The sequence below is a fragment of the Gopherus flavomarginatus genome, chromosome 5 (assembly GCF_025201925.1).
Source record: "Gopherus flavomarginatus isolate rGopFla2 chromosome 5, rGopFla2.mat.asm, whole genome shotgun sequence".
Lineage (NCBI taxonomy): Eukaryota > Metazoa > Chordata > Testudines > Testudinidae > Gopherus > Gopherus flavomarginatus.
In genome coordinates, this window is record NC_066621.1 from 86,500,052 (window position 1) to 86,517,203 (window position 17,152).

General features: G+C 44.4%; 1 protein-coding gene across 4 annotated transcripts in view; it reads right to left on the minus strand.

Annotated features, from left to right (window-relative positions):
* AMBRA1 (autophagy and beclin 1 regulator 1) overlaps positions 1-17,152 on the minus strand; it is a 197,552-nt gene that overhangs the window by 104,974 nt on the left and 75,426 nt on the right. For 3 of the 4 annotated variants that reach the window (XM_050955227.1, XM_050955229.1, XM_050955230.1), the window contains exons 10-11: positions 3,206-3,289; positions 1,419-1,519 (exon numbers count right to left, since the gene is read on the minus strand). In XM_050955227.1, coding sequence (XP_050811184.1) covers positions 1,419-1,519; positions 3,206-3,289 — 185 coding nt within the window. The remainder of the gene's footprint in view (positions 1-1,418; positions 1,520-3,205; positions 3,290-17,152) is intronic. The other variant, XM_050955228.1, reaches the window with a different exon arrangement.

Sequence of the window (17,152 nt, forward strand, 5' to 3'; positions counted from 1 at the left end):
TTTTCTGTACTGAGAGAGGCTTGGGCTCTTGCACTGGGTTACTGTCCATCAGAACAGCATGAAGGAAAAGAAAGCAAATTAATAAAAGGAGTCATTGAAAGCCAGGAGCAAACTAGCTGCTTCTCTTAAAGCTAAATGCCAGGAAAAGACAGAATGCTCCTCAGCTGCTGGGAAAGAGGTGCTGTGCGGGGAGGGTTGAAGGCAGATGAATGCAACAAAGCCCCACTACAGCAGAGTTCTGCAGTGTTGCCTGGCAGCAAGTAATTATCTGCCAGTGAGCTGTTTCCAGAAGCCAAATTCCACACAAGCAATAGTCATGAGGAAAGTATGTGTATCAGCTAAATGCTACAAGCTGGCTTCCCTGCCGATTAGGTAGTGGGATGGAGGTGCTTCACAGCCTGGGCTTTCACTACTCTTGCAATTGTTGCGACAGGATGGAGGAAAGTGTTGTCTTGGCTGAGTGTCCAAGTGAGATACAAAGATCCAGGAGACAGTTCTGGGTTTTACAGATAACAATGAGGTTTTAAAAGGCTACACTAGCACATTATACTATATAGCCATGCAAAATACAGGGGGTCTCTCCACGTAGGTGGCCTCTGCCCAAACATGCCACAATGGGAGAGAAAGACTAGATGGGAGACCACATTCCTTCCAGGGGGGGTTTTATGCCTTTCCCGCATGTGCCCCATTGCTAATAGTAGCGGCAGCCAATGGGTCTCCATCTGGCAGGTACAGAGATATCTGCCTTCCCCTCATCCAAAAATAGCCTCTCCACTGCTGGTACTGATCACAGAGCAGCTCAGGCACCCCCTAGAAGCACCCTCAAGAATTATAACATCTATCATATAAAACTGTTTCATTCACAGGCTGCCAAAGCCTCACTCCTCTTCCCCTCCACCCCCGCCTGCCCTTTAAGGCTCCCAAATGCCTGCATGCTGTATGTGGTGGCAGCCGAGGTTTTAATACACACTTATTAGGATCCTAATTGAATCCTGCGCTCCCTTGTGAGTGGCTTGCCAGCCGGAACATGAACAAGGCACCCTATAATTCAATTAGAAGGACCTGCAGCAAGCTGATCATTAGGCTGTCAGACTGCTTTAAAAAAAAAAAAATTCAGATTGAGGAGGGAATTAAACATCAGAATTATTAAATTCCCCCCTGCCTATAGGGAACCTCAGCACAGAGGCTAATATGCACTCAAAGTATGGAATCTGCAACTTCTAGGTACTTGTATGAACATCATCACTGCAATATCTAGTTCCACATCCTCTGCTGGTTCAGGAGGTGTATATACCAATACCAGGATGGACACAGACTTCTCATAGGTTCTTTTTCCAAGCTGACCTGCTATGCGCAGACTCTGGAGAGAATCCCACCTAGTACAGGTCACTGTATTGCAGAAGAGGTATTTTTTTTACCTGCCAAGACCCGGTTAACAGAGGAGTGGGTGGCCAACCCTGGCTGTCCGCGTTCATGGAAAATCCCAGCATAAGGTAAGTACTCTGGCAGCAAGAAACGCCTAAAGAAAGAAAGAGAGTGCACACTGTGAGAAAGACCCCACACACTGAGAAAACACCTCTAATGTGTTGCCAGGAAACTGAGGCTCTAGTCCAGGAATCCCACCTAATTTGGGCAAGCAGTACTGGGCTCTGGGACCCTAGCGGTGGGAAAGGGAGGTCAAAGAGAGGAGCCCAGTCATCTGAGTGCTCCATCCAGCAGAAAAATGGCATGTAATGGCTCAGGAGCACAAAACCTCCCCCGCACCACCACATGCTCCATCCAGTCAAGATGGAATTGAAGACCTGCTGAGCTATACCAGAAATCGAATCCCCATCTCCTCTCTTCCCTACACCTTCATCTTTGACCCAGTATGCTTCACTGAGAATCCCCATCAGATTTTCTCCTCCCTTCCATTTTGGCTCCACACTACAGCCATCGATTTCCAGTTAAGAAAGCTCAGGACAGGGCTCTGGGGAATGTGGCTATGAAAGCATATCACACTAATCTCACCCTCTCTTTTCCAGGAGGAGGGGCAGACATCCACAGGAGTCCCAGACACTGATAACCTTGTTCACATCAGATCCGTGCAAGCAAATGAATCTGAGGCCATGTCTACATCTAAAATTTTGCAGCGCTGGTTGTTACAGCTGTATTAGTACAGCTGTATAGGGCCAGCGCTGAAGAGTGGCCACACTTACAGCAACCAGCGCTGCAAGTGGTGTTAGATGTGGCCACACTGCAGCGCTGTTGGGCGGCTTCAAGGGGGGTTCGGGGAACGCGAGAGCAAACCGGGAAAGGAGACCAGCTTCGCCGCGGTTTGCTCTCGCGTTCCCCGAACAAGCAGGTCTCCTTCCCTGCGGTTTGCAGGGTGGTTCGGGGAACGCGAGAGCAAACCGCGGCGAAGCTGGTCTCCTTTCCCGGTTTGCTCTCGCGTTCCCCGAACCACCCTGCAAACCGCAGGGAAGGAGACCTGCTTGCTCGGGGTTCGGGGAACGAGAGAGCAAACCGGGAAAGGAGACCAGCTTCGCCGCGGTTTGCTCTCGCGTTCCCGGAACCACCCAGCAAACCTCAGGGAAGGAGACCTGCTTGCTCGGGGTTCGGGGAACGAGAGAGCAAACCGGGAAAGGAGACCAGCTTCGCCGCGGTTTGCTCTCGCGTTCCCCGAACCACCCTGCAAACCGCAGGGAAGGAGACCTGCTTGTTCGGGGAACGCGAGAGCAAACCGCGGCGAAGCTGGTCTCCTTTCCCGGTTTGCTCTCGCGTTCCCGGAACCACCCAGCAAACCTCAGGGAAGGAGACCTGCTTGCTCGGGGTTCGGGGAACGCGAGAGCAAGCCGGGGAAGGAGACCAGCTTGATTACCAGAGGCTTCCTCAGGTATGCTGGGATACCTGCTTATTCCACCGAGGTCAAGAAAAGCGCTGGTAAGTGTCTATACTTGATTACCAGCGCTGGATCACCAGCGCTGGATCCTCTACACCCGAGACAAAACGGGAGTACGGCCAGCGCTGCAAACAGGGAGTTGCAGCGCTGGTGGTGCCCTGCAGATGTGTACACCTCCTAAGTTGCAGCGCTGTAACTCCCTCACCAGCGCTGCAACTTTCTGATGTAGACAAGCCCTGAGCCTCTGACATGACAACAGAGAGCTCTGTTGTAAGTGGTAATGCCAAGCCAAGCCCATTCTCCAGATGGATGTACAGGTCTCACCTGGGGACGAAGCGCCCAAGCGATGGTGCAGACATACGGGCGTTCCGGGGAGCTCGGTGCCTTGATCTGTCTCCATTGTCCCTTCAGTAAAACAGAAAATATTGCACATTAAAATATTCACATAATAAGACAAGGCCGCAGGAAAGAAGCAACTGCAATCTTAATTTACCACATTGTGTAATGCCAGAGAGCTCCAGAGGTACCATCAGCTCAAGCTACCTGCCTTAAACATTCTGTATTCCCAAAGTAACTTTCACCAACAATCTCAAAGTGATTTACACACACCGAGCCTCTTGTGTCCCATAGTTCATCTCCCAAGGTGCTAGTACAGGACTGTTCCCTGCAGTCTATTCTTCATTGTTTTGTCATGGTCAGTTTTAAACGATTCCATATCCCACAGTGAGTTTTCCAGATGAGACAGATAAAACAAACAGTTCAACTAGGAATTCACCCCCCTCAAAACAACTCATTTCTATCCACAGCATGAAAGGAGGGCTTCAGGTGTTCCTTGAGGAACAGACAAACGATCCCCCTTTTCCTCACAAGTCTTACGCAACACAGCTTAATATACTGGACTAATATGGCAAGGAAGATAGTGAAGAGTCCCAAAAGGACCTGGACTCTATCTCTGACCCCCAAGTCTGCTCTGAAATGAACTACTGGGATGGTTCTATTCCCAATTCTGAGCTTGACCTGTTGCATGACCCTGGGTAAGTCTGTTCTCTGCCCTGGGTCCCAGATCCTTATCTGTAAATGGGGATAATACTTGGCTACCTCTCAGTGAGTTGTGAAGAGAAGCTAATGTTTGCAGAGCACTTTGAAGGCAAGCAGCTTCAAGGGCTACACATCCTCATTCTTAGTCTCTTTGGAATATTAAGTCTCTTTTTGATGCAACAAACCTGGTAGCAGCAAATTACTAACCCACTCCAGCAAGCCGTGTGTGTAATTTCTTTTTAACAGTAAGCAAGGAAATGTGGGCTGAGAAGAAGGGTCCATTACGTGGCTGTTTCCCACTCATTTGAAGAGCCAGGAATAGAAGAGCAGAGGTTGCACTCCACAGCTTATTAGCATCTTAAACTTTACTTCATCAAAAACAAATCTAAAACAAAGCCCAGAAGAGGAAATCCATCCATTTCTCTCCCCATCTGCCTGAACAGCCTGCAGTTGTGTTTGGCCAGACAGCTGGATCTCAGCACATAGCTTGTGTGTGACCACCAGCAGGGCTCCTGTCATCTGCAAAGTTGCTGGTCTTGTCTCCCATTCACAAAGAGGCCTCCTGGCCATTAAGAAGCAGACCAATAGCAGAAAGAATGCCATGGAGTTTCTCCATCAAAGATGATATATGTCAGCACTCAACTTCATTCTCTTGCCAAAGAGAAAAAAAACAGCTATTCCCCCACCATCACCACTCCCCAGTCTTGTCTCACTGGGCGGGGAAGGAGAGAGGAAGAAGCTGTTGAGGAACAGGGAGTAATATGCACAAAGACTACTGCATAGAGCTAAAGCTGGTAAAAAGCCAAGATAAATCTGCTTTTTAAAACTCTTAAAGCCTCAACCCATGCTAGGAGCTTGGCAATGAGCGAAGAGAGGCAAAATGAGCCCAGAGAACACCCCTTAGGCCAGCAACATGGAGGCATCCACTGGAGTTAGAAGCTCCTTTTTTTTTTTTTTTTTTTTTTTTTGCAGAGGAGAATGGCAGTGAGAGAGAAAAATCAGCAGTTAGCACCCTGCAAAACTCTGCATCTAAAAATATTTCTCTAGCAGGTTTCAAAGGAATGAGAAATTAATTCAGGCTGGCAGAAATAAATCAACCAATTCATTCCTCTCTCCTCTCCACCACAAGAAACATCTTGAGAGAAGGGACAGGCCTTGTAATATGGCCTGAAAGTAAACAAACAAGAGTTCTAGTGAACTGGCAGGTAAAGCAAATCCTACAATTTCAAACCAACGGCCCCAAGTGTGCCAGGGCTCCTGGTAACAGGATTTAGGATAAGAAAGAAGAAAAGCAGACTATATTCCCAAAGAATGCTGAAGATTCCCATTTATTGTAGTCACTGAAGAAAAAGAACAAGATGATTAAAGGATGAGATGGACAGCCTAGGGGGAAAGGAAAGAAGAGGAATATTACAAGCAGACACCATCTAGTTAGATCTACTAATTTACAGAATCTTTACCTAATCCCATGCTCATCATCACATATTGAATGCCTCTGTGTTACCCGAGCACCTTCATCTACTGCTGAGCTGGAGCAGCTGGTGTTACCCTGATGCTAGCTGAAGATTATTTCTGCACCTTCTAAAAAGGAGATAAAAAAGCCTACAGATTGGTAAAGATGGATGGTGCTTTCTGTGTTATTTCTGTACCATATATGCTCCGCTTAGAGAGAGCAGATGTTAACATGACTGCAAGCCAATATGAAGTAGTACTGCAAGGAATGAAACAAGTTTCCAATAAAGCTCTCCAAAGTACAGTGGGACTTTATATTCTATACCAGTAACTTGAGTTCCATCTCCGCTTTGAATTTTCTGTCTTTGTGTCAGCTACTTATTAGACTCACGAGCTACCATAGCTGAGCAACAGGAAGATTTACAGTGCTCAGTTTCATAGAAAAATGCACAACTTGAATAAGTGGATCCCTTCTATATAAAGAAGAGTTACTCCCCTGAAATTAACCCTATATCTTGCCTGCCAAAGAGGGAAAAAAAGAGGGAACAAAAAAGGTGCTGCCTTCCCCAGTGTCAGGATCTGGGCTATAACAAGGCCATGCCAACAAACAATGAAAAATGTAGCTGAAGTCGACGTACTTAGATCTACTTACTGCAGGGCCCACACTACGCTATGTTGGTGAGAGATGCTCTCCCGTCGACACCCCTTGCATTTCTCATTCAGGTGGAATGCAGGAGTTGACAGGAGAGCAATCTGCAGTCGATTTAGTAGGTCTTCACTAGACCTGCTAAATCGATCACTGATGCATCGTTCCTCCAGTAAGTGTAGACAAGCTCTGATATAAACAGATAAAAGCAGATTTGAAAAAACATGAACTACAAATTCATGCATGTAAAGAAGGAAATTAGTTATCTTACCAAATTAAGCCATTTTTTAAAAAGTATTAAGAACTGAGCAGTTACCAAGACACTGGAGAAAAGCAAAACGTAATTAAGATCGTCAGGAAAGGGAAGAACAACTATCCTGGTAATTACTATCCTGCACATTTAATTTCACAGCTTAATAAAACAATCAAATAGAAAAAAAACTCTCTAAAGGTTTAGGATGGTATTGGCAAAAGCACTCGATGTTGGTCTAACCGCTCCCATTGACTGCAATGGGACTAGAGTTAGATCAACGCTGAACACTTCTGAAAATCCCATGTAAGTTTATTAGGCGTTAGAAGCAGTAAGAAGAACAGGCTCATAAATATCAAATCATGCCAGACAAACCTAATTGCTTTTAGAGAATTACTAAATTAATCAAGACAATGTGATAGAGGTACTACCTAAAACCCTTATTTAGAACATTTTATACCATGTTTCACAAAATCTAATTTAAAAAGAGTTAGATCAAATTCGTTTATAATGTAATCATATTTAAATTTCAATCACATGGGTAGGAAAGTACTTGAGGTTGATAAAGAAAGAAGTGATAAATAATTGGTGAAGCTGACACTAGGTTTAATTTTATCATCTTTGGTTACATTGTGGAGCCCACGGGAAATTTATGTATTATTTCTACAATTATATGTGCCTCGGTTTACCTGCTTGATATTATTCTGTATGACTGCATGGAGTTAAATCAATGGGTTTTGGTGGAGGAATCAAATCAGTGATGGAAAAATAAACCTGCTGTGGGTATTCCCCAGTTAATAGCTCTGCCAAGGTTCTGCTCAGGAACTGTTATATTCTTTCTGGAAGTATCCTGACTTTTTTCTAAGGTCCAAGCATAGGATCAAAGGGACACTAAACTGTTAGACTCCTGCCTAGAGAGGAAAGAGTATGAGTGAGCAGCTGCATCTGGAGGTGACTCTCTGACAGTGAGACATGGAGTATGCTTCAGGGGCTGACTGTCCCAGTCCAGGAGAAGTGTTTAGGCTGTGTGCAACTTACCCAAAACTTGCAAGGAAAGAATAAAGTTTCAGTAAGAGTCACATGTGTAAGTCTGCTTTGTTATTTTAATCCATTTCTCCACTACTGTGTTCCTATTGACTAATAAGTAGAATTTCGTTCAGCCTTTCAAAACACTGACCCCACAAACATTTTCGGGTACAAAGCTCCTATGACACATGGCCAGAAAGGTTTAAGCATCCTGCAGGATAAATGATCCAAATTCAGTCTTTAGGGACATATTAGTTGATAATGTTTGTAGTTTTGTGTGTTTACATGTATACTGTTAGAGGTCAAATGGTTCCTGTCTATGCTGTAGTCTTAATTCAGAGATCAAAATGAGATCTTAACATTTAAATGAATTGTAAATATATTAGTATCACTGTATTGATCTCTCTTTGAAATGTATAGCAAATCACCTGCAAATGGTGGAAAACAGGCAATTGCCTTATGTTAATCTGTGTAGCTAATTACTGGTGATGCTTAGGAAATAGGTTTACTTCAGAGTCTCGATGATTGCCTATTGGTCGCCTAAGAACTCTGAGCTGTCAAGAGAAGGCCTGAAACTATATAAAAAGCCCTTGGGTCCTGATCCTTTCTCTCTCAGATCTGCGTGTGGCTTTATGCAGGGGAAGCTTAAGTCTTAAGACTGAGATCTCCAGTCCCACTTGGATCTCCCTGGATATGAACACTGGACTGAATCTATGGACTAATTCCAAGAACAATTTGTAACTCCATAGCTCACCATCTCTACTATGAAACTAATCTCAGAACTGCACTCATGTCTGTATGTATACCGATCTTTTAACCAATACTCACTCACTCTTCTTTTTTAACAAATTTTAGTTTCGTTAATAAGAATTGATGTAAGCGTGTATTAGGGTAAGATCTGAAATATTCATTAACTTGGAAGGTGATGTGATCAATCCTTTGGAATTGGTAGAATTTTTATGTTTGACTTGGGTGTTTGGGTGGAAGCCCAAGGCTGGGTTGCTATAAGTGAACTGTGTTTTGGCTTCTGTGCAACCAGTCAGGTATTGCAGAAGCTGTTTTGTGGTGGCTTGGTAAATCTAAGTATTGGAATATCCATCAGGTTGGGGATTGTCTGCCCCATTCTTTGCAGTCTGCCCTAATTAAATAACCTCAATGTGGTCCCCCCCGGGGCCCTAATCACAGGTCCTAAGACAGAAGACTCTTGCAGGCAGCCACGCCATACTGCCAAGCTATGGGAAGAAACAGAGGTGCTGAAGCCTAGAGATCCAGTGAAAGAAAGAGTCAGGACCTACCCTGGAGTGAGTGAAAGTTCAAGGCCTATCACCAGGAAGGGTGTACTCACAAGAGACTACAGAAGGGTGCAAGGCATAGCACATCCTGTAATCCATGACAAATAGGAAGGATGGAAGGAAGGAAACAGCATGTTAAATGAAATGTGTGGATGATACTAAGGATGCGTAGTCAGTTACCCACATGTGCGTTGCATGGGGTGCCACTGAAGATAAATTAACTGCCCATTTTGCCCTGAATAGGAAAAAGATGCAAACATCACTGAGGACAGAGAAACAAAGGGATCTAAGGCCTGATACTGCAGGGTTCTCAGGTATTTCTGGAAGTGCCTTCAACTTTCACTGACTTGCACTTACACGGATCAAAGCCCCTTAGAGAAGAGAAATATGAGCAGTAAATAAAAACAAAATGTGGAAAGATGGAAACCAACTACACATCTGGGAAAAAATAATCCCAAACATTCAATAAAAGGGAGATAATGAAGAAGCAGAATGTAGAGACATTAATAGGTATGAACACAGGCAGCAAATTAGACAAAAGTATGCAATACAACATGACAGCAAAAAGGCTCCCCTTTGGGAGACTCCACCTGTTCCCAGTCTCTCAGTTTCAGAGGCCTCATGAAATGAAATTAATAGGCAGCAGGTTTAAAACAAACAAAAGGAAGTATTTTTTCACACAATGCAGAGTCAGCCTGCGGAACTCCTTGCCACAGAACGTTGTGAAGGCTCAGACTGTAACAAGAGGTGGGCAAACTACGGCCTGTGGGCCAGATCCACGAGGAATCGCGGCCAATGGGGCTTCGGGGGAGGTACCCGCAGGTGATGGCAGCGCGCAGAGCACTCCGCCCCCCGCCGCCCCCAGGGGCCACAGTGACATGGTGCCGGCTACTTCCGGGAGTGGCTCAGCATGAGGCCAGGGCAGGCAGGGAGCCTGTCTTAGCCCCGCTGCACGCTGCTGCCACCCTGGAGCTGCTCCAGGTAAGTGGCGCCGGGCCAGAGCCTGCATTCTGCACACCTCCTGGACTCCAACCCCCTCCTGAACCTGAGCCTCCTGCCGCACCCACCCATACCCCAACCCCCTGCCTCTTCCCGCACCCTCCTGCGCCCCCTTGTATACCCCGCACTCCTCCTGCACCCCAACCCCCTGCCCAAGCCATACATTCATGGCCCTGCATGCAATTTCCCCACCAAGATGTGGCCCTCGGGCCAAAAAGTTTGCCCACCCATGCTATTCAGGATTAAAAAAAGAAGTAGATAAGTTCATGAGGGATAGATCCATCAATGGCTATTAGTCAGGATGGGCAGGGATGGTGTTCCTAGCCTCTGTTTGCCAGAAACTGGGAATGGGTGACAGAGGGTGGATCACTTGGTGATTACCTGTTCTGTTGATTCCCTTTGGGGCATCCGGTACTGGCCACTGTCAGAAGACAGGATACTGCACTAGATGGACCTTTGGTCTGACCCAGTATGGCCGTTCTTATGTTTATGCTCCAAAGCAGAAAGGCGGCAATTGCTCGACACAGTTTTGGGCATAGGGACACCCTGCCTGAAATACTGCGCTTAATTCTGGACATCTCATTACCAGAAAGAACAGACTGCGATCTCTTTGGGCAGGAAGGGTGCACACGTGTGTGCGCATGCACACAGAGCCTTGACAGTACAAGGACAGAAATAACTACTAACACAGTAGGTAAAGGGCTTAAGGGATTTAGAAGTAAAGAATCACAATTATACATGCATAACTTAGTAAGAAATGAGTAAACAGGGATCAAACATTTACAAGTATTTGAAGCATGCAATAATCATGAAAGAAGGAGAAATACTTAAGGTGAAACACAGGAATAATTAGAAAGAATGAGATAAAATTAAGCAAAATAAAAATTTAGGCTACGCCAAAAATCTCTTTACTAAGAGGGAGATGTATCAGGACTCTGGAATAAACTCCACAAAGGTAGCAGATAAAGCACTAGAGACAGACTGCAGGGAACAACCCTGTCCTGGCTGACAAGATGGAAACTAGCAGAACAGGTCTTTTTCATCTCTAGTGCATGTAACAACTGAGATGGTAGCCAGGTAAAGTTAGTAAAGACATGGTACCTTCCCAGTATTTCATCTCTTTCTTCTGAATGCTAAATATGATCATCTTTCACTAGAAGCTGTTCCAGGGGAAATACCAGAGAAATCCTCATCAATTTATCAGCTAAAGCTTCCTTAAGTCAGCAGGATTGTAGATGGCTGGATTTATTAACAGCTCTCCTGACTGCCAAAAAGAACACAGCCTTGATTACCTCTCAGAGGGCCATTCAGGGAGAAATAAAATGAGTTTTACAAGATAAAAAAAGCACACTTCAGACTATCAAGTATCTCTGACAAGCACTACATACAAGGGGATTCATCACCTGGTCAAAAGAGAACAGTTCCCTGCTGAATGTTAAGGATTAATCACTTCAGAAAAAGACCAATTTGAAAGCACAGTGAAACAAACTCACAGGCCTACCATATATGTTCTGAACAGGAAACCAGCTGTGTGTATTCCAATCCCACCTGTCACACTGACACATGATTAGGGACCCACCACTGCCTTTTGAAATGAGACTAACCGAATCAGTGGCTGCATTAGTCACTAGCGCTTGGCATCTTCATGGGATAGACTGAAACTGGCTGTAAATAGCAAAATAATATAAAACCACCACAACCAGGCAAGTTGTGTCTGGAACATCACTAGGCCTCTATACAAACAGAGCACTCCACCCAGGAACCAGCCTCCTTCTAGAGATACAACAACTGCATTAGCCAAGGTAAAGTTCCCAACATTTACTGTCCATTTGACTACTTCCCATCAGTAACTGTGACTGGGAGACCCCACACCAGGTCTATCCTTAACAGCAAGAACATTCAGAGTAATTGCTGCTACTCTGCAAGCAGTTTACAGCCCTGCAACATACACTGGCTCCTTACTGTGGACTTTCAATATCCATCCTGGACTTAGGGGGTCAACAATTAACATAAAGTTACTTCTCTACATACTGAACCATTAACAGACTCCAGGACTCTCACCCAATAGGTGATGGGGGAAAAGAGTTGAAAGTGTGGGAGTTACAGGAAGCAATGGCAGAATACAGACAAGTGGTTACTTCCTGGAGCCACTCTTAGGAAAGAAGGTTGCTTTAAAAGTGCTCCATCTTGTTGAGAGTCAACAGAATTGCTCAGGTATTGACACAGGTATGCAGAAACTCATCCAAGCAGCACCCTTGTGGAAGTCAGCATTCATGGTTAACAGGATGCTATTCTGCAGAAGCTAACAATGTCCTGCTAATAGCAGTCCCACTGCAAGGAAGAAGTCTTGAACTATCACTACATCCAGGCGTCGTTGTGCGTTAAGATTAAGAAGAGGGGTGCAAGAGTGTAAAAATAAATGTAAAGAAGCAGGGAAGACAGAGCTGCAGGCTACAATGAGTAGATCACAGGCCAAATTAAGACAATTCCCAAGCACTAGTAAGCAAAGTTCAAAGTGTAGACTCAGTATCTTTTCCATTCCTCCAGACCTTGCAGGGCTCTTTACCTGCATTGTTTTAAAGGAGATGAATATAATTAATATAAATTGTTGCATGTTTGGTAGTGATATCCCAGTGCTTAGTGTCCCAATCCAAAGATCTTTAGTAGAAAGAGACCGAACGAAAACAAAAACCACCAAGTTCTAGGTAATCCCTTTCTACTTAAACTGCTTCTGAGAATGCTACTCTTCATCAAACCATGGGAAGCAAAGCAATGTGGGATAGGAGTAAGCTTAAATCATTACCCCGCTATGCTTCTTCCTTAAATGCACAGTAAGAGAGATAAAGACGATCTGGGAAGAAAATGGAATAAAAGTCAGGGACAGAAACATTTTAAGCTCCTCCTTTTAACTGCTCTATCTTGACTCCAGTGACAAGAAACCATCACTCAGAAGATTATTCGTTGTGGTTATGCCAGTAAAAGTGATCATGGACAATTTGCAATTGTCACATCTACGTCTCCTGCAGAGAGACAAGTAGTTAGGAGCCATTAGGAAAGGAACAGATAATAAGAAGACAGAAAAAATCATAATGCCACTATATAAATCCCTGGTACACTCACACCTTGAATATTGCATGTAATTCTGGTCATATCATCTCAAAAAAAGATGCATTAGAATTGGAAAAGCTACTGAGAAGGGCAACAAAAACGATTAGGGGTATGGAACAGCTTCCACATGAGGAGAGATTAAAAAAACTGGGACGTTTCAGCTTGTAAAAGAGACAACTAAGAGAGAGGTCTATAAAAGATAGAGGTCTATAAAATCATGAATGGCGTGGAGAAAGTAAATAAGGAAGTGTTTGTTATCTCTTCCCATAACACAAAAACTAGGGGTGACCCAATGAAATTAACAGGCAGTAGGTTTAAAACAAACAAAAGGAAGTACTTCTTAACACAAATGCACACTTGTGGAACCTGTTGCCAGGGAATGTTGTGAAGGCCAAAACTATAATGGAGTTCAAAAAAAGAATTAGATGAGTTAAGAAAGCTAGGACCACAAGTGGCTATTAGCCAAGATGGTCAGAGATGCAACCCCCTGCGCTGGGTGTCCCTAGCAACTGTTTGCCAGAAACCGTGAGCGGACAACAGGAGCTGGATCATTTGATGATTACCTGTTCACTCCCTCTGAAGCACCTGGCATTTGCCACTGTCCAATGACAAGATATAGGGCTAGATGGACAATTGGTCTGACCTAGTATGACTGTTCTTATGGACTTATGTAATAGCTATGCCTGGAGCATTTGTACATCAAGGTTCCAGAAGTCGCTGCTCATCAGCATTTCTGGGTCAGGCACATGTTACCCAGAAATTTCATGTACACATCTGCTAGTTTCTTTTTTAATTTTATTTATATGGTGGTCATAAGCTCAACCATCCAGGATGACACTTCTTCTTCTTGCATTAAAGGTCCTACAGATCACAGTCCCTTCTGGCCTAGTTCTCAGAACTGGTCACCTTATGTATCTTCTTCAGAAAGAGGGGATCTCCTGATCTTCCTGGCTGAATGTTTAGCCAGCCATACATCTTTTCCTTTTGTGTATGTGTAAATAAGACGACCAAGCCAACCTCACACGTTTACTTACAAGCTGGTCTGGAATGGAGAAGTCACTGAGACAAGGAAGGATGAAGGCTCCCAAACCAAACACTTTTGCCTGAAGACAAGACAGTAATAATCTGCTGTGCTGCTCACCAAAGTAACTACCCCATACCTCTATTAGTGCATGTAAATTCATGTTCTCAAAGGCCCTGGAAATCTGAGAATTACAGAACATCTCCACGTAGGAAAGGAGAGAGTAGCGCTGAACGTAAACCAGTTCTCTGCTTTATAAAATCAAGGTCAAAGCATGCAGCTAGCTCTCAGATCCTAAAGCCTCCTGTTTCTTTATGAAAAGATGACTACTGTTGGAGGACCTCTGAGATGACTCCTTTGGACCCCAGTGTGAGAGGTCAATGAAGCTGTCAAGAATGGTGGAGAGAAGGCAGGTAGGAGGCTGGAGGCCTTTGTTGAATAGAAAGGCCATGGCTTATCCTACATTGCCTAGAGTGTTTACTTTAAACCCAGCGCAAGACAACTTGCTAAGAGACTCATAGGTCTGGGAACCGAATATTTCACAGCTGGCCTCATTACAGAAGAGAACCAAGTAATCCCTGGTGCTCTGAAGCACATGAACATCCTGAAGGCGGCTTGTCCACTCTGCAAGTCAATAGGTGGCTGTCATGAACCCATGGTCTTACCGACTGGGGCTGCCAAAAACTGGCTCCTGCAGTGCAAATGTACTGATCACAGATCTCTGTCTAGGCATTTCTACTGCACTTGCATTGAACTGAAAAACCTAAACACCATGATGGGACCTAATGTCAAAGAGCCCAGTCCCTCTCCTTGTCCACAGGAGATACTGCTCAGGACTACTCATTTATGTCACAGTCACAGACCAGAAGGGATCTTTCCCAGTACTGATGGGAATTGTTCGGCTTTACAGTCCAATTTATAGGATTTAGGAGGCAAGAAACAGAACTAACAGTGAGCAGTGCTGGTACAACAGTGACCTCTTCCTATGGGACAAATGGTACCAGAGTCAGAGCAGAGAATAGGAGAAATAGTATGCATACGGAAGGGAAGAAGGTACAAACATGAAACAAATGTAATTGCTGAGCTCTTCCCAATCTATATTCTAACAGGCAGCAGATTTTTGAAGGCAGACAGAGGGAGTCAGCCACAATCACACCTTTAGCCTTGGCTTGAAACCCTTTATGAAACTGTGGTGATGCATTTCCATGAAAGTTTTCAGACAGAGCAACATACTGTCCTAAATATTTGCCTTTCTGACAAACACAGTAAATCTGCATTCTCTCCCATGCTTGCTGCAGACAGAGACAGGGAGATAGATGGCAGAAATTCAGGACATAGAAATATTTCTGCATATGAATAGGACAATCAATCTGCACTGTATGCAAAGATTTTAACCTGCTGGTGTCCAAGGAACCCAAGAGCATTGCCCACTGCAAGGATGACTCCTGTGTCAGAACTGCTCCAAGCCAAAGGAAATCGCCAAGAGACACCTGTTCTCTCTTGTGAATTTAAGGGATTTTAAGCCAGCAGGATTTACTGAAATCAATAACAAGGACCTCTTCCCTCATTAAATGTACCAAAGCATGCTCCTCATTCCAAGAATGCTGGAGGACTGCAAACAAGGCTGGGACATTAGGGAGCCCAAGATGGATGAGGGCTTGTCTACAGGGAAAACTTTTACCAGTTATACTGCTATAATTGTATCAGTGTAGTTCGATAGTTATACCAATAAGGCCCCACATAGACACTCCTATTTCTGAATCAGAGAGTTTCAGTATGGGGAGGTATACTAAGATAACTATATCAGTTTAAATTCACATCTTAGTTTCTACTGGCATAACCTGCCTGTGCAGACAAGACCTAAGCTTACAGTTGTCAGTTGTACTTAGTATGGAAAAGTATGCTGAAGCTGAGAGGTTAAACATGTGTTAGTGGGTGGGTATTAGTGAGTGGGAAGTGAACAGAATCTATTTTAGGAGAAAATCCCAACAGGGTTGCATAGGAGAGAGCGGGGTTTGGGGCAGGGAGGAGAAGGTGGGTACACTGTGGCAATTCTACAGGGCCACAAGAGTGTAAACTCACATTACTGGAGAACAAGTTTCTTATGGGCCAGCAAATCTGAAAGCACACAATAATACACCCTTAAAACCCTGGAAAAAAGAGTGAAGGGGCTGAGCAAGGCCTGGGCCTCCAGAGCCGTATGCAACTATGGAAAGGGTGAGGGATGAAGTAACTATCACTGCCTGCTCTTGGATCCAGTAGAGCACACGGGTAGTAACTATCACATATGCCTCCTTCCCCAGGATCCCTAAACAAAGACTAAAGAGGGGGAGAGAAATTTACAATCTGATTCATCCAGAGTAGAAAGACAAGAAACCAAGGCAGCTTGCTAGCACTTCAGGGAACGCTCTCTAGGATTCCAGAAGCAAAAGCAAGCCACTGAAAGCTGAAAAGCATGGTGGTGATGGAAGGGAAGGATAGCAATGAAAGTATTGACCTATCCTCATCTTTCTCACCTATCACAGAGGGTGGGAGAGATGTGGTGTAAGGTCTGAGGCCTTTTATTCTGCAGCCACATTAGGGCAGCAGTAGCCATGTGCTAAAAAGCAAGGGGGTGGGGGGTGAAGGGAATCACATCCTCACATTCCATCTAAATAATATTAAAACAATGAAATATTGGGCTGTTAAGAAGATGCTCCTGTCCTAATAGTACCCACCATCACCAGATAAGATGTTTAAAGATCTGTTTATTTAAGAAAACTTTGTTTGATGGCATTCTATCGGGCAAGGAATCACTTATTAACAGCAGTGAGTGTGAAATCTATACGTCTTTATTGATTTACCTTCATGGTTCCTACTTTATTGTTTGCTGATATGATTTCTGTCTGGTCTTTGTTTGTCTGTCACATAACTAATTTCACAAAATTTAAATCAGTTAAGGTGGTGGTGTATGATTGGTTAAAGAATTGTTTCACAATATGCTAAGATTGGTCAAATATTATTTTGTAGTACTTAACCAATCATTTTAAGCTAAAGGTATAGCTAAGCAGGACTCAAGTTTAACTGTATAAACTGGGGTCTGAAAGGAAGTTCCTTGGAACCTAATTCCAGGACACAACCAGGATCAGAGCTGCCAGACTCAATCCCCCGCCAACCATATCAGGCAGAACTGGAGGAGCTCTGGACAACCTGATCCTGACTGGCCACCAGGAAAAATTGATTTGCCTTATTGGCAGTGGTGAGCACTGTAAGCTTAGTGTGTGCATTCTGCTCTGGTAACTGTTAACAAATAGAAGTTAAGAATATTACTGTGTAAGGCACTTTCACTGGTAAAAGGCCCTGCAAACCCTCCGAAGAATGCATCCTGAGTCCTAGGAACCGGGGAAGGGTGGGGGTGCCTAAATTAACCAGGTTATGCCTTGAGCCCATGGAAGGATAA